General features: G+C 25.8%; 3 protein-coding genes across 5 annotated transcripts; 1 reads left to right on the top strand and 2 right to left on the bottom strand.

Moving 5' to 3' along the window:
* Positions 1-1,242: 1,242 nt before the first annotated feature.
* Positions 1,243-6,853, bottom strand: RnrS (ribonucleoside-diphosphate reductase subunit M2). Its single transcript, XM_015516996.2, has 6 exons — positions 6,394-6,853; positions 2,704-2,892; positions 2,404-2,639; positions 2,096-2,324; positions 1,814-2,032; positions 1,243-1,749 (listed from the first exon to the last, which is right to left on the bottom strand). Exons 1-6 carry the CDS (start codon positions 6,433-6,435, stop codon positions 1,588-1,590), a joined length of 1,077 nt encoding a protein of 358 aa, XP_015372482.1. The 5' UTR covers positions 6,436-6,853; the 3' UTR covers positions 1,243-1,587.
* Positions 6,854-8,947: 2,094 nt separating this feature from the next.
* LOC107167810 (uncharacterized) lies at positions 8,948-24,185 on the top strand. Of its 3 annotated transcripts, none has more exons than XM_089224635.1 (12): positions 8,948-9,192; positions 9,295-9,359; positions 9,440-9,540; positions 17,375-17,733; positions 17,810-18,025; positions 18,115-18,394; positions 18,466-18,653; positions 18,736-18,872; positions 19,566-19,930; positions 20,000-20,155; positions 21,521-21,571; positions 23,029-24,185. In XM_089224635.1, the coding sequence occupies exons 3-12, from the start codon at positions 9,474-9,476 to the stop codon at positions 23,094-23,096; spliced, it is 1,887 nt and encodes a 628-aa protein (XP_089080761.1). In that variant the 5' UTR covers positions 8,948-9,192; positions 9,295-9,359; positions 9,440-9,473; the 3' UTR covers positions 23,097-24,185. The 3 variants fall into 3 exon arrangements, with proteins under 3 accessions (XP_089080761.1, XP_089080760.1, XP_089080762.1); XM_089224634.1 differs by having other exon boundaries at positions 8,948-9,220; XM_089224636.1 differs by lacking the exon at positions 21,521-21,571 and having other exon boundaries at positions 8,953-9,220.
* Positions 13,612-15,142, bottom strand: RpLP0-like (ribosomal protein LP0-like). Its single transcript, XM_015517001.2, has 5 exons — positions 14,979-15,142; positions 14,406-14,568; positions 14,180-14,329; positions 13,865-14,096; positions 13,612-13,795 (listed from the first exon to the last, which is right to left on the bottom strand). The coding sequence occupies exons 1-5, from the start codon at positions 15,004-15,006 to the stop codon at positions 13,703-13,705; spliced, it is 666 nt and encodes a 221-aa protein (XP_015372487.1). The 5' UTR covers positions 15,007-15,142; the 3' UTR covers positions 13,612-13,702.
* Positions 24,186-24,269: the final 84 nt, after the last annotated feature.

The following is a 24,269-nucleotide window of genomic DNA, read 5'->3' as shown; positions in this document are numbered from 1 at the left end:
GTATACCAATGAGCCATACACAATTATACCTACATCATTTGATTGTTATACAGCCTTATACATTTTCAAACAGTTTTTGAATTTATTTTAATCATTGCTAAAGAGGGGCATATATTACCAAAAAAAAAAATTAATTAGAAAATCTGCATTATACTTTGAATTACAGTCTTATCCTGATTTATAGATTTACTTTTTATGTGATTTCAGATATACGATTATTTTTAAGGTATGATAAAATAAATAATTTTATTTTAATGAAAATTTAACAATAAATTAATACTCAAGTTTTATAACACTGGTACTTAAAATGCATTCAAATGTGGTATACCTAGGTCTAAAAATTATACTATAGAATTAAAATATTATTAGTATATAAAAATGAGTCATTGAAAAGAAAATTAAGTTAGATACTTCGGATTTGATAAATCCAAATAATTCAGATTTTTGAAATCTGGATATGCCCATTCCCCATCACCAACAGCTAGTGACTTTCCAATTAATTATTATTACATATAGTTAAACAAATAACTACTAAGTAAATCATTAGAATTTAGAAATCAGTATTAAATTTAATTATGATATTAATTTAAAGCATGGATTTTAGTGTATGATAAATAAAAAAAAAAACACTACAAATTACTTTATTAATAAAGTAATTTAAAAAAATTGATTTGATTTTCAAACTGATTTAACAAAAACCAGTTTTTATTCAATGTTTGACATATATTGATAACTGTAATTACTATGATACATAATTATAAACGTATTTTTTCATTTCTTATTATTTAATTAATTGTTTGGATTAATAAGGTATGTTCAACATATTAATATGCCACAACTGAAATAATTGCAAAAAATCAATAAAATATTGACTTATTTAGAATTGGAATAACACAAAAGAAATTTATGAATAAAGTTAGATTTCAATTTTATATTTTAAACAGAATTAGAAGCATATTCGATATGTTAGAAAATAATTATAATTAACATACAAATACTATTTACTACCATAAAATAATAGCTGAAAAAATGTAAACAAATTAAGTTAGGAAGAACAGAATAAATAAAATGATTAAGTTATAAATGTTGATATGAACTTATTAATTATTATACGCTTTAGTTTAAAATTCTGTAATATAATTTATAATATAGTAGATATCATTTAATTTTTTTTTATTTAGTATGTTAACATCCCACCTGTTATCAAAAAATAAAAAATAAAAGATCAAGTTCAACAATAAATTACAACACATTAGTCATATATTTCTAAATTTTAAATTACAATTAAACTATAAATACGACAAATATGAAAAGCATGATAGAATAATTTATTAAGATTTCAAATACTTCTCTTTTTACTATAAAATTTAAAAATCAAGTCTTCTTATAATCAAACATAAGTCATTGACAAAATAATTCTATTCACAAACATTATTCAGAGTGCATATAGTGCTTTTTGATTAAATAAAGTAACTAATTACCCTCTGATGGGTGCCATTGGTACCCATTGGGTGGTAGAGGGAGAAACACAGAATAAATAAGTACATAAATAAAAGGAAATACTGCCGCTTAAAGAATATACCTAATTTAAAAGTCATCATTAGTTATTTCCATTGTTGATAATTGAGGACTTTCAACAACAGCCACTGAAGCTTTTTGGTAATCGCCTACTCTTTTTTCAAAAAAGTTTGTCTTTCCTTGTTGAGATATAAGTTCCATAAATGGGAATGGATTTGATGATCTGTAAACCTATAATTTACACAATTAATTAAATTTTTAAGTAAATATTACCATAATAAATAAATATACGTACTGTAGGACAACCCAATTCAGCTAACAGTCTATCAGCAACAAATTCAATATATATGGCCATCTTTTCACAACTCATGCCAACCATTCTAACAGGTAAAGCATTTGTCAAAAAATCTTGTTCAATAGTCACAGCTTCACAAATTATATGCGTGATAACAGCTTGAGGTGGCTTTTGAATTAAGTGTTTAAATAAGAGACAGGCAAAATCTGTATGTAAACCCTTAACACATAAAAGTAATAAAATATGTGATATTTATTATATATCTTTCAAACATTAACATACTTCATCTCTAGAAATCAGCTCATTGCTAAAAGTTAATCCTGGCATTAATCCTCTTTTCTTCAACCAAAATAATGCAGCAAAACTTCCAGAGAAAAATATACCTTCCACAGCAGCAAATGCAACTAACCTTTCACCAAAAGTTGCTTTGCTATCACTTATCCATTTAAGAGCCCAATCTGCCTTCTTTTTTACACATGGCATGGTTTCAATGGCATTAAATAAAAAGTCTCTATATGTAAAAAAAAATAGCAAAATTTAGTCATATATTATTAAGAAAAATAAATTAACCAAAAAACTTATAAATGTACTTTTCTTTTGGGTCCTGAATATATGTATCAATTAATAAGCTATACATTTCTGAATGTATATTCTCCATCATTATTTGGAATCCATAAAAACATCTAGCCTCAGTTACTTGAACTTCTTGAGAAAATCGTTCAACAAGATTTTCATTAACAATGCCATCTGAAGCAGCAAAAAATGCTAATACGTGGGATACAAAATGACGTTCATCATCAGTCAATCTAATCCAATCATCAAGATCCTAAAAAAAAGTCCACTTTAATTAGAAAATTACTTTTAGTCACATAGATGAACTAGAATTTTACACTTTTCAAATTGACTTCTTCAACATTCCAAAAAGAGGCTTCTTGTTTTTTATACATAGCCCAAATATCGTCATATATAATAGGGAATATAACAAAACGTCTTGGATTATCTTTTAATAAGGGCTCGATTGTGGCATCAAAATTTGCTCTATATGAAGTCACAGAGTCCAAAAAATTTTTATTTGTCATCTGAAAACAAAATAAATAATTAGAATACAAAAACTAAAGTAGTATTAATTTAAAACAGTTTTCAATGCAATTTAAAATTTTATATACTTATTTATCTATATCAGAATCAGTGGGATAACCGAGTAATGGACTGGCGAGAGGGGGTAAAATAATTTATTGACTACCAAATCAAAACCCTGAATCTTTCTTTTCATCAATTAATTGATCTTGATTCTAGGATTACACAAAATAACTAACAAGGCAGCAAGTTTTTTTTCTTAATTGTTAAAATAGCTTAGGCAACGGATTAAAATTAATAACTTTATTACTATTTTAATTTTTGAGCAAATCAAATAATGTACTGGTTATAATATGTGGGTTTGTTAAATATTTTTTTTTTTGTTTTATATACATTTAAATTATTAAGAGTTATTTGAAGTTGGGTGGTTGGCGTCAAACTCGGAATTAAAGAACGTAAAATGCTGAAATATGTGCTTGTTCCAAATTATCGTAAATTAAAAACTAGCTAATTACTTTCATAAATTATTCATTAACAATTATTGTTTTCAAAAGGTTTAAATACTTAGATATAAAATTATATTTAAAAAACTACAAGGCAACCAAACTGCATTTGCATTATGTACTTAAATCAACCATGGCTAAATTGTCTCAAGTACCTAATGAACCAACTGCACTGTATGTATTATTGTAACAACATATTTTTAAAAAATGTATGTCTATTGGTAGGTGTTTTAGATCTATAGCATAATAAAATCAATCTAGAGAATATTATAACTAACTTACCATAACTATGAAATTACATTTGTCTAACAAATTTTAATAAAGACATTCTCTAAATTAAAAAATGTGTATTTAAAATTTTTGTTAAAATTAGCCATAAATCAATTGCATTTCTTTCATTAAATTGAAAATTGAAAAATAATATAGTCGGTTCTGCTTAATATAGAAATCGGTTAATAAGGACAACCACTTAATCGGGAAAATTCTTGGAACAAAATATGCACTTTACCAATCCCCTCACGATTTTCAATTTTTTTTTTCAGACGACATGTTTTTTTTATGCTTAAAACGATGGTGTATTTTTTTTCCCGGAAACCATTATTTTGGAAGTTATAGCCTTCCAAAGTTTGCGATTTTACGTTTATTCACATGCGCGCAACACCACTACTTTACTGCCGCAATATGGGCAGTGATTACACAGTTTGCGGCACTCCTCGCTGCGCTCCTCGGCGCCGTCGCTCCGCTCCGCAAATCGAAAATATCCCTCGATTTGCTGTGTAAAACCACCTTGGGTAGGCCTCGGAATTAAACAATGTTGTTAAAAAGCAATTATCTGTGCAGGTAGATGACCGACTAATGGTTACCTATTTATCTATATATTATATTATTTTTGTTATTATATTAGTACCTATATAGCATATTATAATATTAAATATATTTTACATTTTTACAGTATTTATTTATAATTTATTCGCCCAAAAAATTACCATGTCCCACAACTTGTTAAAATACGTAAGAAAAAATATTAAAATTTCTTATAGGCGCTGCGCGTGGCAGTCAAGCGCATAAATGTAAAATGAAAAAACCTTGGAAGGCTATAACTTCCAAAATAATGGTTTCCCGGAAAAAAATACACCATTGTTTTAAGCATAAAAAAAAAGTCGTCTGAAAAAAAAATTTGAAAATCGTGAGGGGGTTGGTAAAGTGCACTTTAGCCCAACTCTTCCATTACAAAAATAAATGTATACTTGTAATGTAAAAGTATGTCGCTTTTCTGGACTGCGGATCCGGATAATTGCGACATTTTTATTGAGTATAATATTAAAAGATCAATAGTACGACAATCGTGACTGACTAGCATTAACCAAAATTTAAAGGTAAATATAGAGCAACACTGGTCAATTATATTATAGAAAAGATTGAAGACAATTTACTTCAACCAAAATCAACGGCACTAGATATCTGTAAAAAAATTTGTATCCTACAAGCAATTCAATTCATTTCAGACAGCTGGTGTGATTAAGTAGTCAGACAATAAAAAATTATTTTCGCAAGTGTGGTATTTTGGAGGAAAGTCATAGTATCAATCAACGGTTGGAACTTAATTCCAAAAAATATGATAACATAAGAGTACTAAACAACGTAGAATTTGTACAACTGGATTTAAATGTGCTATGACCAAAATGAATACATTGATGATGTAATTATTCAATCCATACAAGATCAACATAAATCAGATGAAGACAAGGAACCAGATCAACCAATCAGACTATTGGAGGAAAAGCAATCTTTGGAAACATTAGAGACTATTTTTTCTTCAACAAGGAAATGAGGAAAGCCCAATAAGTGCTTTGGATACTTGTTCGGACTACATTCGTAAACAAACAATATTATGTAAAAAACAAAGTAATATGCATAATTTTTTTAAATAAGATAATATATATATATGTATTTTTATAAATATTTAGGTTATAATACTATGTTTTTTTTTTTATATAATTAAATAATTTCTAAAGTTGTGTTAATTATAAAATCATAAAAAAATTGGGTTTTCAATAAATTTATGTTTTTTTTTTTTTTTTTAATTTGAATTTTTGGGACAAAATAACATGCAACTGATGTGTCCCAGTAAAGTGGAATCAACTGTATTTGCATGCAGGAATAGTATAAAGTATCTTTATGTCATATACCTAACATAAATTAATGTAATTTTTGAACTTCATATTTTAATTCTCTTTTCTACGTTGGTTTTTAAACAATACGTAAAATTACATAAATATAAATTTTGATTAATGAAAAAAGAATGTGGTGTGTACACTAACCAACTTATTGTTATTAAATATGATAAAAGAGCACAAAAATTAATAATGATATCAAACTTATTTAAACCACATTTTATTATTTAAAAGTGCTACATAATTAATAATTAATGAATAATATATAATTCTAATAATTCCTAGAACAATTAAGACATTAGTAATATTTAAACTGTAATAATTGAATGTCCATTGTGTCGGTAAAAGGCTTATATTACCATATTATTATTTAGGGGCTTTATTTCCTATATTCCCCATGTTGTGATGGTAAAAGAAGAGCTTTTTTGTTCAATTTTTTATTTATTTTTTGAGGAAATCAAAGGACACAAAGATAGGTACCTACTAGGAAGCTATTCAAGGTGAACTACGATTGTAATTTACTGCATTTGCTAACTAGTTCGTTCACCTGTTATTACGGAAATTGTATAATATTATAACTCTGAACAAGTCTCTATTACTAATTATTAATAAAACAAAGAAAGGATTAAATGTGTACAACATGAAACGAAATTTATATAAATGAATCGAAGAACCGCGATTAATTTGTTATAATACCACATTATACGTTAGTACAACATTGAAATAAACAAAGTGTATTATGATTAATGGCGGGAAACGAGACAAAGCGCGGACATACACATCCTGTCTGCGCGTCCAACGATAACCGCGCGGACGAAATATTTACCTGTGGCTGTTGCGAGTTGTCCATTACGTTTTCCTTGTTCATGGTTGTAAAAATTGTCGTTGATCGGAAATCAAATTAAGTATGATCGTACGAAATTGTAGTAGGCAGGCACGGTGAGCAGAAGACAGAAGTAGTCGTCGACCCGAGGTGGATAAACGTCAAACGTCAAACGTGAAATGACAAGGAACAACGATATATGAGATACGGTTGTGACTGTGAAGTGTGAGCTGACGAGTGGTGAGCGGAAATGATACGTATAGTCGGGACAATGCGGCGGTAGACGTTTGCCGTGGATTTGGAGGCAAAATTCAATGACCAGTAAGCGGTATTGTGGTACACCATTCGAAGCGGGAGCTCACACCCGCACGCACACGAGTATCACAAAGACTTTGGTACGATTTTGCGCGGTAAAACGATATTGTAGCGGCAAATTCATCATCTTTGTGTACACTTTACAGGCAGTTTTATCGTGTAGTCAAACTTAACGTAAAATCGTTGCAGATAACAATTAATTTCGGTGTTGCCCGCCGAATTATTATCTATCTCCGTGGTGTTGCCACCATAGAAAATTCTATGGTTGCTCTATGGTTGCCACCACGGCTATGAATGGATACGGTATATTCTATACTGCAGCAGCATAGAACAGTATGGCAGGCTGCACTGCTGTAACCGTGTTTAGTGATTGCGGTTGCCACTTTGGCACTTTGCCAGTAAGTAGTAAGTTGCCACTACATAGGCAGTAGCAGTATCCATAGCTTCATCCAAATTTCATCTATTCCTCGGCAGTATTGCATTTCAGCATTTGCAGTAATTCAAATTGTCACTACCCACTTTTGACTGTTGTTCTCACTTCCTCAGACCTCAATCGACAATCACAATAAATTTAAGAGAATGAAAAAGAAACTATCTTATAATTATCCACGATTAAAGACATGGTTTAATTCTACATTCGATGTGTCCAATACATCTTAAGACATCCTATTATTTCATCATTGTACGTCCAATTCAAATCATGACGTAGAATTTATTGACATTGAACGATTGGAGTACCTTGACATAGTCTGACAGTCATATACTGGAACGGTTTAAAGGAATAACCGCATAGATCTAAGAAGTACTGAAAAATGTGTATCGATTTCTAAAGTAACTTTGAATAGTCAAGCTTTAACGGAATACATTACTAATTTACCAACGACGGATCTAACCTCACAAGTGAATAATACGGTGATTAAGTTTAAATTTGAAATAAATAAATGATTTGAAGTTCAGTATGAGTCGAATTCATTGTTATCTGAGGCTACATTTTTAGATCCACGGTTCAAAAAATATTGTTTCCTGTACGAACTTTCATTTCTAAAAATTAAATACATTATAATTAGTAAAGGTGAACGGATGACCACAGACTAGATTTACATTAGTCTAAAATTCAATAGTAGTGTTGCTGACTGCTGTAGTAAACAATATTATTAGAAAAGAAAATTCAATTTGACGCAAGAATACTAGATACTGAATCAATTCATTCGATTTACTTGATTGACTCAATTCAATGAATTGATTTATTTATGAATTACACACCATTATTACCCACTTTACGATTCAAGATACATCTTCAATCATACCCAAAAATATGGTTGCTCAACGAGCATGGAATCTCCAGTTCATATACATATTGTATACATAATATAATATACATATATGTATTATATATCAATGATATAATGTTTTATCTTTTATTGAAATATAATATATATATATATATATTATATATTTTAAAATAATTAAAATACTATTAAAATACTGACGATGCCGAATTGCTGACAACTTTTACCAAGTGTCAAATTTGTCGACTAAATATTAAAAAATCATGAATGGTGGGGGGGGGGGGGTTGTAGACACCGCCCGCACACCCTCAAAGGACGGCCCTGTAATATTATATTATGATCCAAGTAAACAAGTCTCAACGACTCAACATATTATTATAATAACTAGTAAGATTGAATTGACAAAAATTCTGCAGCTAATTTTGAAGTGTTTTCAATTGCCATGTGATTATTGCTTATGAGTTATGACCATGGACCATTGAACTAAATAATATTATACACCAATAGTTCAGTATCACGGACTTAGATTATAGGAAACAGGACACGAGATGAATATTAATATATTATTATGGTTACGAAATGTTATTGAACAGGCGGAGTGCAGGGAGTATTTTTCCTTTTAGCATTACTTTTTAGTATTTACTATTACTAGCATACTTGCTGTGTCGCATAACTCGCATACTATTACTAGAATAATACTAGTATCCGTTTAAGTGGATACTTAATACTTATGGACTATGGTAGTATGGTTATGGAATTAGAATTTAGATTCTGACGTGATATCAGTAAATGGTCGGAAAAATCACAGTAAAATGTTTGCTTTCGTTATCTCCGCGAAAACAAGCCTTATCACTGCATTTTTTTCTTATCAAATCGATTATCTTTCAGTGTATACTATCACGATTCATTTCATTAAAAAAAATCATGTAGTATTAAGCAAATGATATATTATTGTGTTGTAGACCAATATTTTAACTTGAATAATTAATGTCAATTGTTTTCTTAGATACACTACACTAATAATTATTTTCAATTACTTTTCATTGATGTTGTAAATCGTTCATTAAAAATATTTCATAATCTGGTTTTAGTTAAAACGAGTTAAACTGTTATTGTTAAACAATTTAGTTTATGTTTTTTTTTATGTCAATTTAAAACTATTTCATTTATTAAACCAATATAATTAGTATTACAAATTGTAAGAATAATGAAACCACACTCTAAGAGTGAGAGATAATTTTTCAAATTAAATACTTAATGACTTAATAATTTGCATTCCGTGTTTTGATTTTTTGTTTAGTATGTCTATTGGAGAATCTTTCTATTAATAATATGATATTGGACTAAAGGAACTAAGTATCAGAGGTAAAATAATTTTCATTCTGTAAACAAATAATTAGGTATCAAACGTACAAAACTCATAAATATTCATGTTGTATTTTTAGTTATTAATTTCAAGGAAATATTAAATACTTCAAGATGCCGTTAATTCAAGTAGATGTAAAAATGTTACCAATGAAAGTGCACTACTTTCTGTTTATGGGAGGTAAGTGTTGACATTTCATAACAAATAATTATAAGGATATTTCTATAAACAATCATTCATTTTTATTGTATATTTAATAGCTGAAATCTTTTTTTTCATAACCTGACCTAATAACCTAATTTGTATAATTTACATTGGTAGAACTACATGATTCAGTAAAATTAGTTGATTAATAGGGGAACCTAATATTAGTATTAAATTCATAATATTTACTAGTTACTTCCTATATAATTTATAAATATACTTAATAAAAAATTATTTTTATTTAGTTGTAATTTTTTAGATAATAGTAGAATTTATCTTATTTAACTATTATGTTAAATATTATATTTCATATAATTCTATTTAAAAATTAAAATTCATCTAACCAAAAAAGAATAAGATTTTGAGCTAAATCATTAAAAATTCGATTGAATTAAAACAAATATTTATTATTATGCATTATACAATATACCCAAACAATTTCTATATATTAAAATTTATAAGTACATAGATTATTTTATTACATTATAATATGTGACTTACTCTATTCAACAAAAGAAATATAAGTGGCAGGCAAAAAATAGCTGTAAGTCGCTCCATATTTACTAAAAGATCTATATTATGACATATATCATTGATTATGTATAGTGTCAATAACATTTAGCCGATTTTTAGTAAATTTAAATTTAAATAAATAAATAAAAATTTTCAAAACATAAATTTATGATGTTATAGAATTTTGTTAATGTAAATTTTTTTTGTCACAATTATCATTTCTAATTAACATATTAATGTGTCATACAGTTGATATAAGTATTATCTTAGTCCTGAACTACCTAAGTTGTACATAATTAAAAATAATTTTTAATTTGACAGAATACATATTTAGTGCTAATATTATTGTTTTTTCAAATTGCCAGTATGCAATATACTAATGTAAAATAAAATACATTTTTTTCAAACAAATTAATGATAGATGTATTTTCTATTTGTAATTTGTACAGCTAAAATGCTTTATTTGTAGATCTTTATAACTCACCATAACACCATGTAAATTAAATTATTAAAGTAATTTTTGTATCAATTTATAGTAGTTAAGTGGATTTTTTTTTTTGTTTAATCAATGACCCAGTAAGTGCTAGAACATTATTACAGGCATGGCAGACTAAGATGAAACTATCCTATCTTTGTGCGTGATTTAAAGTTCATTATGCCATAAACATAAAAAAAATATTTTACAGATAACATTTAAAGAGATTAATTATAAAATATTTCATAATGATACATTCTTTACAAAGTGAAAAGATCTTTTATGGTTAGTTATTTTTCTGACATAGATAAATTCTAAATATGCACAGATCAAAGTTAAATGTAACATGAATAAGTATAATATATTTAAGAATATACAAGGTTGTTTTTGTTATCAACAAAATATCATTATCTCAAAAATAATTCTTTTATATAATTTGAAAAAATTACAAAATTGGAAATACATTTTTAAAAATTTCACTTTAAATTAAACAAAGAAAAATATTTTTTCTAAAAATGATGATACATTATAACTTACTTTCAAACAAGTCATTTATTTGTTATAAGTAGTTGACATTTTGATAAGTGTAGTAACATTTTGCAGGATTACTCTTATTTGCACTCCTCATCTAAACTATAGTTAATTAAGTACTTGTTTAAAATTTAATTTTTAATGATTGATAATCAACATTTAGTGAAAAATATTTTGCTTCAGAATATGAAATTAAAAACGAATTATTATTTAAAAAAAATAAAAACTGATGACTTTTTTAAATAATTACATTTTGTCAAAAAATAAATTTTTTTAATATCTTAAAATTATATAAAAAAAAAGATAATCAATAGTTTCTTCAACAATTATGCCATTATCATGTTTGTTATAAATTATATTTAGTGTAAAATACTTTTACAATATAAACTGAACAGATAATATATCAAAAATTTTGCCCTCAAATAACAAGGAATAGTTTGTCAAATTGATTAGGAATTTTTGTAATTTCTACATTGACTAATAAATATTTTTAAAATTAAGTTTGTTCCCTAAAGTATGACTAAATGTAGTCATGCATTGAAACTTACAAAATATGTATTGAAATATGCCATAAATTTGCCTTTATTTACACAAAAATATGTAAATTAAAAAAAGGAAGAAATCATAGACAATTTTTGAAATAGTGAAAAATATCCATTCATATTTTCAATCATTTTACGTGGCTACAATTCTCATGCCATTTAATCATTTTATACAGCGAAAAAATATAACTAATTGCAATTTTCATCAAATTTTGGGTTTTCCATGGTATTTCAAAAAAAAAAAAAATCACATAAATATAATCACAACAAACGGAATATCAAAATTATGAATAATATGTCCAATAATAAAAATGAAAAATATGACAAATAAATTTAAGTACAAAAATAATAAAACTTCACATACTTAATGATGATACTTTGAAATTGGTTTTTATACCATCTTGCATTAAGCACAGCTTGTCAAGATTGATATGCAAATGCTTGAACTTACAATCTCTGACTATTAATATTGTCTAAGAGGGAATAATTAAACTTTAACTATTATTATTTTATAGTTAGCTGTTGATATATTTACATCTTTTTAGTTTTTGGTAAAATTATGCTGCAATTTAAATGAGGTAATTTAAACTCGAAACCAATTACAAGAACTGTTCATGATAAAAATCAAATATTCTCAAAACATCTATAAGAGTTTTGTCTTTGTGGATCCTGGAGCTATAGACCAAACAAATAAAAGTGCTTTCATACCTAAAATATACTTAAAAACACTTGAAATAAAATGTTTGCCTTACAAGAGTTATTCTATTATTTCTAGAAATTTAAACATTTAAGGACTAGCAAAATATCCAAATTTAACAGTTAAAAAAGTATCATTTTAGATTCTGAGCACACGCTTATCTTATCACTTATATTGAGCATTGACAATCTTTCAATATTTATGTTACATTTAGCAAAGGTGGGCAAGTTAATGAAAATAATTAACTCAAGTTAAGTTAAATTAAGAGGACACAAGATCGATAAGTTAAAAGTTAACAGTTAACACATTATAAATTTAACTCGATAAGTTAAAAGTTAATATGGAAAAAAAATTAACTTAACTCAGTTTAAAAAAAGTTAATCTATTTTTTTTTAATTATTAAGTAAATCACATAAAGAGTTAATGTGTCTTTCTAGTTTCTAATTTATAAATTATAAATCAATTTGATTATGACAAAGTACGATTACGAACAACGAACAACGTAAGGGACTGGTCGATGCATGCGCACTATAATTCATAATATTGTATTATTGTCTACAGACTACAAGTATAGACCAGCATAATATTATCAATTATAAATAAATATACACTATTTACTTTAAACGATAATTAAGTTTTCAAGTTATTTTTAGAACTTTGTTTCCGATTTTCAGAATCTGGTGGTCAGCTGTATTTTTCTTATCGATAATAAATTTAAAATTATTGTTATTACTTATTTGTACTGCAAATAAAATATATTATACTCAAAATTATGTTATCAAGAAAAAGTATAGAAATGTTTGTGTTATTATATTATTGGATTATCTTTATTTTATACTGATGAAGTAATATTTACGTATAAACGAAAAATTTCAAAATGATTTTAACTTATTGGTTTTATTTTAAAATCAACTGATAAAAGCTAAGTTATTTCAACTGTAAATTAAACTAGTTAAGTTCATAAGTTAATTAGAAAACAAACTAACTAGTTAAGTTAAAAAGCTAAAAAAAAATTAACTTTTTAACTTAACTTTAACTTTTTAACTAGTTAATGCCCACCTTTGACATTTAGTGCATTAAATATTAGTGGTTAATTTAATTTACAATTAATATTTAAATTTTAAATTAAATATCATTAATTTATAACTAACAGCTGTTAAATATTTACCTCAACCCATTACTTTTATAAAGAAGTATTATACAGTTAACACATATTTGCATAAATTTTGTAGAACATAGATTTTTTTCTATTATAATCAAACTAAAGGCAGTTAAAACAAAAAATATAATTAAATGCTTAAAAAAGGAGTATATTTGAAATTATTCAAGTACATTTTATATGATCTTATCAATGAAATTAATTTTACTGTTCGCAATTTGTTACTCATCAAGCAAAGGTCGAAATTGTCCATCTTTAGACCAAACATACCTTAAAACTATTTTGAATTGTGCCATTTTATGTCCGAAAAGTTTCTAAAAAAATAAATATTTATATATATTAATAATTTGTATGACTTTTATAAATGTTTATGTGTTATTTACAAGTAGTCTAGACTGTTCGGGTGTTATAATGCTTCCTTCTTTGCATATTGTATGACTTTTTAGAACTTGTATAACACCGCGCTGTAAACTTGTTGGTAAACCAAGCTGTCTCAATGAAGGTTCCATTGAATGGATAAATGTGTCTGGTAAAGGGCCTTCATCTAATGTTACTGTGTATGCAGCTCTAATACCAGCCCTGGGAAATTCTGGCTCAGAGTAGTTATCAAACCACCTAAACATTAAAATATTAAATCAATCAAATTTGAAAGATTAATAGATACAATTATAAATAATAAAATAAAGTAGGTATCTAACTCTATAACATCATCAACAGGTCTATTTGTAAATAATAGTCCACATTGTCCTTCGATTTGAAGAGCTAATTTATGTAAATTTGTTTGAATTTCATCTTGAGCTGATTTTCCCAAAGCGTATGCCATCACTTTATTTTTACCAAAAAAAAACCTAAGACCATATTATAATAAAATCACAAATTAAAAAAAAAAGTTCATTATATTTTAAGCAGTTATATAAAAATTACCTGCTATCTTTCCACTCATTTCGCACATCTTTTAATTTACCATTTCGCATGTTATCAGTATGGAACACAAATATGTGTTCATATTTATCAACAGCATCACGGAGATTTTCCATTACAGATTGTTTCAATTTAGAACCCAATTTGGTTGTCTTGGTTAATGAAACTAAGATAGAACACAAAATATTTAAATGAATATATTTTTATTATACTATTCAATATATGAAACCAGATACATAACATAACTTTTATTAAAATATAGTGAACGATAATAAATAAAAACAGTACTTATTAAAATAATATAATCTAGATTTGACATGAACATCGATAAAAAAAAAGTAATAGTTTATTCATTTAAAATGAATTTCATACAATTTATGAATTATATTTTATATTTCATTTCAAATATAAATTAAGACATATTCGTAAGTAAAATAAATACCTATAATAATTTAGTTTTGTAATTATTTTTTTTAAATATTAATAATAATAGGTGTGAAAATTATGATTTGTAATAGGTAGTTAAATTTTTCTATGAACCTTTAAAGACATTTTAGTTTATCATTACAAACTTACTCTTTTTATCTCTCTTTGACTTTGGCATTGTTTCGTAGTTTTTTTATAACTCTAGACGCAACTGAAACTTAAAAATTAATAGTACCTATTGTTTTGAGTAAGAACTAAGAAGTAAAAATTAAAATTTAAAAGTTGTTAAATTATGATAACCTTAAATTATATTATTTATTATCGTTATTGTCCATGTGGTATGATCACAAGTATTGATAATATTATCTTTTATAGTGAGTATGATAAAACTGTTGTGATAAAATTATTCTGTGATAATACAATCGGGAGCGATTGTTTGCGTGTAAGACATCTTTGGAATTATTTATGTTCAACAATTATTGATATTACTATATTAGGTATTTTGATAGAAAATGCTAATTTAAATAATATGTAATGCAAAAATGAAAATATTTATTTTAAGGCTACTCTAAGCGATTGAATTTTCCGTTTATTTAAGTTGACATTTAAATTTTAATTTGAATACTGATTTGAATCCTTTAGCCACTTTTATATGTTTTGTAAGAAAAATGTATTTTTATTTTTGGTTTTTGGCTATTTAAAGACTAAAATACGTAATATTATTTACTTACGACAAACTACGTTTGGAACTGAAGTACATACAGTGGTTTATTATTGGAGGAGGTCTTGAGGAGACTGAGTACTTCAACTAATTTTTAGGACACTCAAGCGTACCCTACTTCTTTCTTTAAGGGAAATGTATGCGACGAGTTGTTATTTAAGCTAAAATATTACAAAATGTACTTCTGATAATTACAAATTGAATTTTAAATTTTAAATTATAATTATATTGATATTTGATATCTAAAATGTGATAGTTGTTAAGTAGCCATCGGGTGTATACTATAGATAGTATTTTTTAGTAAAAAGTTGGTACCTTGAGTATACATTATTATATTATATTATTATACATAATACATTTTATATGTTTTATAATATGTTTTCATTGATACGAGTTTCTTCATTTTTTATTATGCTTCTTAAGGACCTTAAAGGGTGGTGTTGGGATGACCTCCCCTCCTCGTGGTTATATGTGAGCTAGATTAAAATGATTGAGACGCTAATTAGTATAAATATAAAAATATAAGTTTAGTAATTTAAGTCATATCTAATAAAATGTAAATAATATAAAAAAAATATATATAAAAATATGAAATAAAAAAATGAATTTCATAATAATTTTTCTCATACAAAATAATAAACGATAGATTATGTTTACTGGGGTTATTTATTTGGGGAATTTTACAGGTGTGCTATTTAATACCTATGTTTAACTATTTATGTTCGTAGACTCGTAGTTGCCTCGTCCGCCCGCCAGGCACGGCGAGTCACCGAATTAAACTCTATGGGCCACTTAAAATCTAAGTCAATTTTTGAAAGGTTCATTTGAAAATGGATCTTTTATGGCCGGTTAAAACCTAAAACTCGGTGGACCTTGTCTATCTGACGCTGCCGTCCGCACTCCGCAGTCTTGTCTCTTGTGATGGAGAATCCTCACTCACACTAAGAATCATTTACGACTAAACCACGATCGCGGACAACAACGAGATAATAAATTGCCTAAATGTTGCCCCTTAAACAATAGCCACATAAAAATATGTTTCTACTATCTGTCACTTATTAATGTCGTAATAATACTAACGTCTAATTATATACTAGTGACTAGTTAATAATTACTATGTACCATAAAGCATATTAATATTAAACAATAATAAGTGTAATATCCTAATGTATTATATATGTTATTTACACTACACATAAATATATTATATATTATAGTGTACAGTTAGTACTTTTTTTTTTTTTTAATTTGCCTTTTATTAAAAAATAATTATAGCAATGCAATTATAAAATAATTATGCAGTTTAGTACTTATACTAATACTACTTAACTAGTTTTTCTAAATTTTTGTTTTAAATCAATGAATCTATAGTCTGAGAATTAATTAATATTCTTTATTTACGATGAAAATGATTGAACAATTACATTTGGACCATCATACTTACTTGTTTAATGAAACTTATTAAACTTCAAAGTTTGTTAATTGAAAATTGGCATTCATTCTTTCATTTTCCTTAGCGAGTTACATTTACCTATTCAATATTTTATTTTAATTAGCTTTTATCAGTGACTATTACAGATACTTATTGAATAATAAATAATTATTAAAAAAATAAAATTCATTAAAAAATAAATAAACATTGAGAATTTGTTCATTCATTTTTAGATTCAATATCTTGAAACATATTTTGTAGAAAAAATGTAAAACAAGCTTCGGTATTCATTTGCATTTTGTTTCCTTTATGATATTAGATTGATTTCTCCAAAAACTTCTCTTAAATTTGTGATTAGTACTTATTTTAGTTTTTTTAAAAATATTTTCACAGGTGTTGCTCCGATGACATCTTTTTTACCAACAATCGCAAAACAATTGGGATATTCTACAGTTGTAGTTGGTACAATCTATAGTATTTTACCGATTTTAAGTTTAATAATAAAACCTATAATTGGTGCAATCGTGGACCAATTCCGGGTTAAGAAATTAATATTCTTAATGTTTATATTACTATCCGGCCTAACAGCATTTTCACTGATGTTTGTTCCTTCAATACCTCTGGACTCTTCAGTTGAACTAAATTGCAATTCTGCCACATATTTAAATGTTTGTCCCGAAGATAATTTATCTTTGTCGAATTGTTCCTATAAACGAGTTACAGATGTTATTGTTGATAAATTTGGTTGTGAGGTAAGTATTAATGTTTATATTTTTTCTCTACTTACTTATTTATTAAATGTTTCATTGATTATATATTTAATTTTAGTTAAAGTGTAAGAACAGTGTTCATTTTTCTAATGAAATGTGTTCAAATTGGGGATTTAATGACTATTGCGAATTATCAAATTCATCTAGTATTAATAATATTGAATATTACGAGCCAAACAGTACACAGATAATTAAACCAAGATCAAATAAGAATTATTATAATGATGATTATGTTTACTTATTTGCAATGTTGGAAATGGCCCATTCTCTTAAAGTTAGTATACAATTTTGTATTCTAATAGATGTATATTTTGTCCCAATAGGTAAGTTTAACAATTATGGTCAATCATTTTAAAATTTTAGGTTGAAAATTGTTTATACTTCAGAATATCATCTGCAAGTTTCTATTTTAATAATTCCGAAGTAATTAAGCACACACCGGTTTGTAATAGTAGTTTAAGATCACAATGTCAAATACAATGTAACAGTGAAGTCATTATGGATTTAATAATTCCTCAAAAGTTTAAAGGCAGTGTCTTAGAATTAAGTCAATTCTGGATATTTTTTCTGTTAATAAGTCTGTTTTGGGTTTGTCAAGCTATTATCTATAGTCTTGGTGATTCTATTTGTTTTGATCAACTAGGTAAGGGCTTAAGTTAATATATTTTATATAATATCTCAATCTTAAATTGTAATGTATTTATTTTATTATAGGTAATAAGCCTAATATGTATGGCAAACAAAGATGTTGGGGTGCTATTGGATGGGGTATTTTTTCAATATTTGCTGGATGGCTTTTAGATCTTTTTAGTTCTAGTGAAGTAAATAAAAACTATCTACCAATATACTATTTATGTTTACTGGTACTGCTTGGAAACTTTTTTGTTGCATCAAAACTTGAGGTAATTATTACTACGATTAAATTTTCAAAATATGATCATTAATTATATCTAATATTTATTAATTAAAAACTTCAAATTTAAGGTGACAGAAACAAAAATATCAACTAATATATTTAAAGATTTTGGAAAACTGTTAGTGGAAATCAAGGTACTAGGATTTCTTACTTGGGCAATAGGTGTTGGAATTTGCACTGGAATGATTTGGCAATATCTGTTTTGGTAAGTAATTAATTAAAAAAATAATACATGGTAAAGTATCAATGTACAAAACATAAACATAAATATAGGTAATAGGTTAACTTTATTGGTTGGCATTTAAATTTCATTTTTATCTTTTTTCTTTGTAGTATCACTACTAAGTACTAGGAGACCGAAACTTTTGTACATTCCCTTCTCCCAATTGTATTGCTTATCGACCCAATATTTACAATGTGAGATGATCAGCCCCAGACTACTTTCCTTAGTGTGTATTAGTGTGTATGCATTCATGAGGCTCTGCAGTATGCACAATTTGAAAGGATTTGGCTAAACCCAAAGGGGATAGATGAGGAGGCACTGCCTTAACTTCTTTACAGATTATGCAATTATTTATGTTAACAAAAGACAGTTGGAACCAATCTCTTCTTATCAAGTTGAATTTAATCTGCCTCCTTAAACAACCATTCAATGAATACTCTTAGCTAGCCATTCTATCTCAAACTAATGACCTACTTCTAAGATTTTATTGTTATCTAGTTCCTAACAACCACAGTTTTGTCTACTTTATTCGTAAAAATTTAAAATATTACATTCATTGTTTGGAAATTTGGTCATAAAATATCCATAGTTAATATTTATAATTTATATATATATACATTCATTTATATAGTAAATTTATATTATAGTTTAATTTTGGTTTTTCACTTATATTAGGTACGTTGAAGATGTAGCTTCTATGAATGAATGTAATACTCAACATTGGATTAAAACACTGCAAGGTTTAATATCAGGAGTTCAATGTTTTGGCGGTGAAGTGCCATTCTTTTTCTGGTCAGGCTGGATTATAAAACGTTTGGGACACTTGAATTGCATGTCTCTTGTTTTGGGAGTTTTTGCTTTTAGATTTTTTGCTTATTCAATTCTTACAAATCCAATTTGGGTACTCGTTATTGAGTTAACTAATGGAATTACTTTTGGGTTAGCATATGCTGTACTTATGTCGTATGCTAGTATACTCGCACTCCCTGGTAGCGAAAGTACAATGATAGGACTCGTTGGTGGAGTTTTTGAAGGCATTGGTAACTATTTCAATCTTTTATTAAAAATATAAGTAGATATTAATTAATATTGTGCAATTTATATCATAGGTGTATCCTTGGGTAGTCTAATAGGTGGCTGTTTATACGACAAATATGGTGGAGCTGAAACATTCAGATTATTTGCATATGGTTCTGCATTACTGTGTGCAATTCATTTGTTATGTCAAAAAGTTCTGAAAGCAAATAGAAAATTAAGCCTGCCAAGTAAGTAAATCTTAAATTAATAACTAATAGGGTACTTATTTGTTATCTCAACTACCATCTAGAGAATTTTGAACTAAGGAACCCTTAGTTATAGAATGACTAACTTATAAGAAATATAAAAACAAAATAAAAACCAGAAAAAAATGATGATGGGTGATATAAAAATATTTATTAAATTAAAATTCTATATAATTTATAATTTTTTAATTATTTAATTACATAATTGTGATCATTTCCGTCAATGCCATCGCTTGGTTTTCATATTTATTTTCGGACAATTTAAAATTCTACAGCAGTGCAGTGCATTTGTAAACACACCAGGGTACACACTTTGAGAAAAGTCCCTGTAGCTGGTATACACATTACACACACAATACGGTCAATCATGCTATTAATTTTGTGACCCAGTTAGTGTGTCCCATACTTGGCACATTGAATGTATTTGCAGTTCCGCTAAATGGAGATAATATAAAGAGTATCAAGTAACCCATATTACATCATACTTCATCATTTGGTATCATAATTTAATTCATGTTTTATTTTTGTATATATAAAGGAAATTGTAATCTTGGAAAATATTTAAATTTTTAAAACTTGATGTTAATTTTAAACAAATTACACACATATGTAAACTTTAATGTTGTTACTTATTTAAAATTTAAAATTTTTATGTTACATAATTTAAATACCAAATGAATGAGAGCAATCTAAAGTTTATAGTCATATTATGTGTTTTTATCAGACATAGTAATAAATTAGTGTATTGGTTATTGTTTGAAAATTATTCTATTATACTAAAAACATATAAAACACAATTCCACGATAATTTAAATTTTTATTTATATTTGTAACTTTAGTTGAATGTATTTTACTAAAAGTGACATTGTTTCCAACAATGTATTTATTTAAATTAACAAATCACTAATTTACAATAATTTTGTTATTTTTAATGAGAAACCAGAAATAAATGATAGTAAAATTTCAGTCTTCAACTTGTTCTCATTCAATTTTTTTGGAAATAAAAATATATTGATTAAACAATATAGCTAAATTTAAATCTATAATCTATAATTAGGTATTTGAAAAAGAAATCTTTCATAGTACATTGTAAAGTTCAAAGTTTGAAATATTTCAAAAATTTGTATTATTTTTATTTATAATAACACCTACTTAAAAAAAAAAACAGATTCATATTCATATTCCACAAAAGTATTATGCTTTTAACTTTTAACACATTATGTTGATATTTATCGACTAATCGTTTCAAATTTTTAAATATTTTAAACCTTTAAACGTAATTTTATCAGTGATTAATTAAAAAAATATGTCCATGGCATATATTTATATCTAGCATATTATTATTAGGTTACAATTTTGAAGAAGTACAAAACAACATATCCCATTTTAAAGAAACAGGTACCTCAAAGGCTTATTTAACTAAGTTGTGTTTTTATATTATTTAAAGCTATATAGAATACATTGTTTTAAATGTATTATTTAATTTATATTAGTTTTATTGTAATATTGAATGCTATGGATGTTAACAATTCAGTGTTGGGTTACTCTAGTAATTAAGTTATTTTTCTTGTAATTCAAATAATATTGAAATAAGTCTTTCAAATAATATTCTAATAAAATTATTTAACTTTTTAGATAGGAAACGTAAATTTGTTTTTTTCATATTACAAAAAAAAAATCTTTACATTGGTCTTTCTTATCAGATCATGGACAATCATTTTAAGTACAAATAGTGTTTGGATATAATTTGAATAAGATTTTGTCAATATGAAATTAATTTTTAAAAGTTAATTATGTAAATTACAGTGTCTATAAACAAGTTGTCCAAAATTTTTAAAACTGAACTGTGACAATTTAAAATTTAAAATAACATTCATCCATTGTATATATTTATAATTATAGTATTATCATTTTTCATGCATTTAATTTCAATAATTATTTATCAAAAATAATATTTTTGTTACTTGGAGAATTTCCAACAAAATCACACAACATGTTACTTTTGTTACGTTATCACCCAACACTGTTAATATTATAGTTTTGTCATGTATTAATAATAGTATGTACTTGATTATTTTAATTTGTTTTTGCGTTAAAGATTTTTTGTGAATAGTTAATTGCTGTTATGATTAACTTCTACAGTAGTATTGATGAATTAGGAAAAACATATTTTTTAACTTAAAATATAATTTAAATATGATGATTTATTCTTTTTTACCCCAAAAAAATAATTAAATTAGGAAGAATAGTTCAAATTATCAGAATTTTAGCATAAATAATGTATCTTAAATATTTTTCATATAATAAAACTAGCTTCCCATGATATTTATGAAAAATAATCAATGCTTTAGTAATTTTTGTTTATATTAGTTATGCATTAATTTTGTATTTGAGAAATTTGTTCACATTATATAATAAAAAAAATATTGGAAAATTATTTTTTCTGATATTGCGCCAATGATATAAATAATATTTTTCTTTCTTTCATTTCTACTAAAATTACTGAATATTTAATTTTTTTTTATTGTTACTTGTTTTTCAAAAGTTATTTATTATAAAAATGTTTATTGTTAAAAAATACTTGACTGTATTAGAAGAGAATTGATTAAAGAATGTTTTATTTTATAAAAAGTTGATCACCCCTGACCCCAGATATTATCATATTATAAAATATATAGCATAGATGCCTTGATCACTTTTTCTTATTTTGTTAATTTTGTAATTATTATTCTTACATAAATTATTATTATCCTTTGATTTAGTAAGTTATAGATTTCCAAGTCCAAATAAAAATGAACTGCTATGCTTATCAGTTCTTTTAGTTTCACAATTATAAATTTTATGTATTTTTTCAGATTTTATTGGCGGGTCAACTGAATACGCCAGTCCAAATGAAGCTATTCATATGCTGATTGATAATTAAATAAATTTTTTTTCAATGTTCCTACTCAATTGTTTCATTTCATTTTTATTTTAAAAATGAAAAGAAAGAAATACTTAATTTACAGAATTTATACCTATTATAATACTATATTTTGATTTTTAACAATTTTTAATGGAATGGGCAGATATTGAAATTATTAAAATTTTTAGTATATAAAGCAAAATGACATGATATGAATTGAGCATAGTATTTGTTAGGAATTATTAAAAATACTTTTAAATTTAACCAAAATTCTATTGAACTAGAAAATATTTAACCTACAAATATGAGTATTCCTTATTTATAACCAAAATTTGTGTCTTAGTTCTTAACCATTTTTAGTTACTTTTTTAAAAATTTTTTGGTATCATTATTTTAATTTATTTTATTACATTATCTTGATATCAATTATATATTCATGATACACTAGAATATTTATATTATAATTTGTTAGTTATACTAAAGTTATTTTTACATATAGTGTATCATTTCAAGATTTACTAGAATCAGCGGCGGTGCAGGTTTTTGTGGGGCCCTGGGCAGATGTTTCTTTTGCCCTACCCTTCCACCGGCACTGGATAGAATTCGTACTTTATTTTATTATTTTTATATTTTTATAATTAGTCAGTTATAAAATAATAAAACAATTTTTTTTTTTTAAATTATTCAATATTTGCCCAAAAGTAACAGTATAGCTATATAGCGACTTTGGTTTTTGTTTTTATGTAATTTTTGTATACAATATTGTATTTGTGTAACTGTTATAGTTTTGGTTTTATATGGTGCTATAGATAAACTATGTAATTTGCTTGAAGCACAACATATTTACAGGGATATTTAAAAAAGACAAACATCATTAAATTTGTATTTATTTTTAATCAATCATTACCTCTGATTATTATAAGTTACTCATTTAGTATAGTATTTAAGTTCTTAATGATATAATTTTGGTGATATTGAGTAATTTAAAGATTCGTCACAATTGATTATAATCATCGATATGAAAAACGGTTTTATTATATGTTTTGTTCTTTAGTATTAATTATATCATTAATACTTGTTTTTTATTAAAGAAAAATATATCAAAAAGTTGTGTTTAAGTGTACCTACCTATGTATATAAAAATTCACTTAATCTAAATATTAATAATATCTAATGTGTTATTTTTTAAAA

Source organism: Diuraphis noxia, unplaced genomic scaffold (assembly GCF_037042655.1).
Source record: "Diuraphis noxia isolate RWA-SAM2 unplaced genomic scaffold, SU_Dnox_SAM2 contig0003, whole genome shotgun sequence".
NCBI classification, from domain to species: domain Eukaryota; kingdom Metazoa; phylum Arthropoda; class Insecta; order Hemiptera; family Aphididae; genus Diuraphis; species Diuraphis noxia.
The sequence above is the reverse complement of the archived record's forward strand: the minus strand, read 5'-3'. Positions and strand labels throughout refer to the sequence as shown.

Bases quoted from the DNA above. Each gene is read 5' to 3' on its own strand.
- RnrS (XM_015516996.2), bottom strand. From the start codon at position 6,435: ATGAACAAGGAAAACGTAATGGACAACTCGCAACAGCCACAG. The intron at 2,640-2,703 runs GTAAAATTCTAG...ACTTTTTTTTAG, and splicing joins AAGAAGTCAATTTGAAAAGT to GATCTTGATGATTGGATTAG. The intron at 2,033-2,095 runs GTATGTTAATGT...TTATGTGTTAAG, and splicing joins AGCTGATTTCTAGAGATGAA to GGTTTACATACAGATTTTGC.
- LOC107167810 (XM_089224635.1), top strand. From the start codon at position 9,474: ATGCCGTTAATTCAAGTAGATGTAAAAATGTTACCAATGAAAGTGCAC. The intron at 18,654-18,735 runs GTAATTATTACT...TTCAAATTTAAG, and splicing joins TTGTTGCATCAAAACTTGAG to GTGACAGAAACAAAAATATC. The intron at 20,156-21,520 runs GTAAGTAAATCT...TATTATTATTAG, and splicing joins TAGAAAATTAAGCCTGCCAA to GTTACAATTTTGAAGAAGTA.
- RpLP0-like (XM_015517001.2), bottom strand. From the start codon at position 15,006: ATGCCAAAGTCAAAGAGAGATAAAAAGA. The intron at 14,097-14,179 runs GTTAGATACCTA...TTTAATGTTTAG, and splicing joins CCTGTTGATGATGTTATAGA to GTGGTTTGATAACTACTCTG. The intron at 13,796-13,864 runs GTAAATAACACA...TTATTTTTTTAG, and splicing joins CCGAACAGTCTAGACTACTT to AAACTTTTCGGACATAAAAT.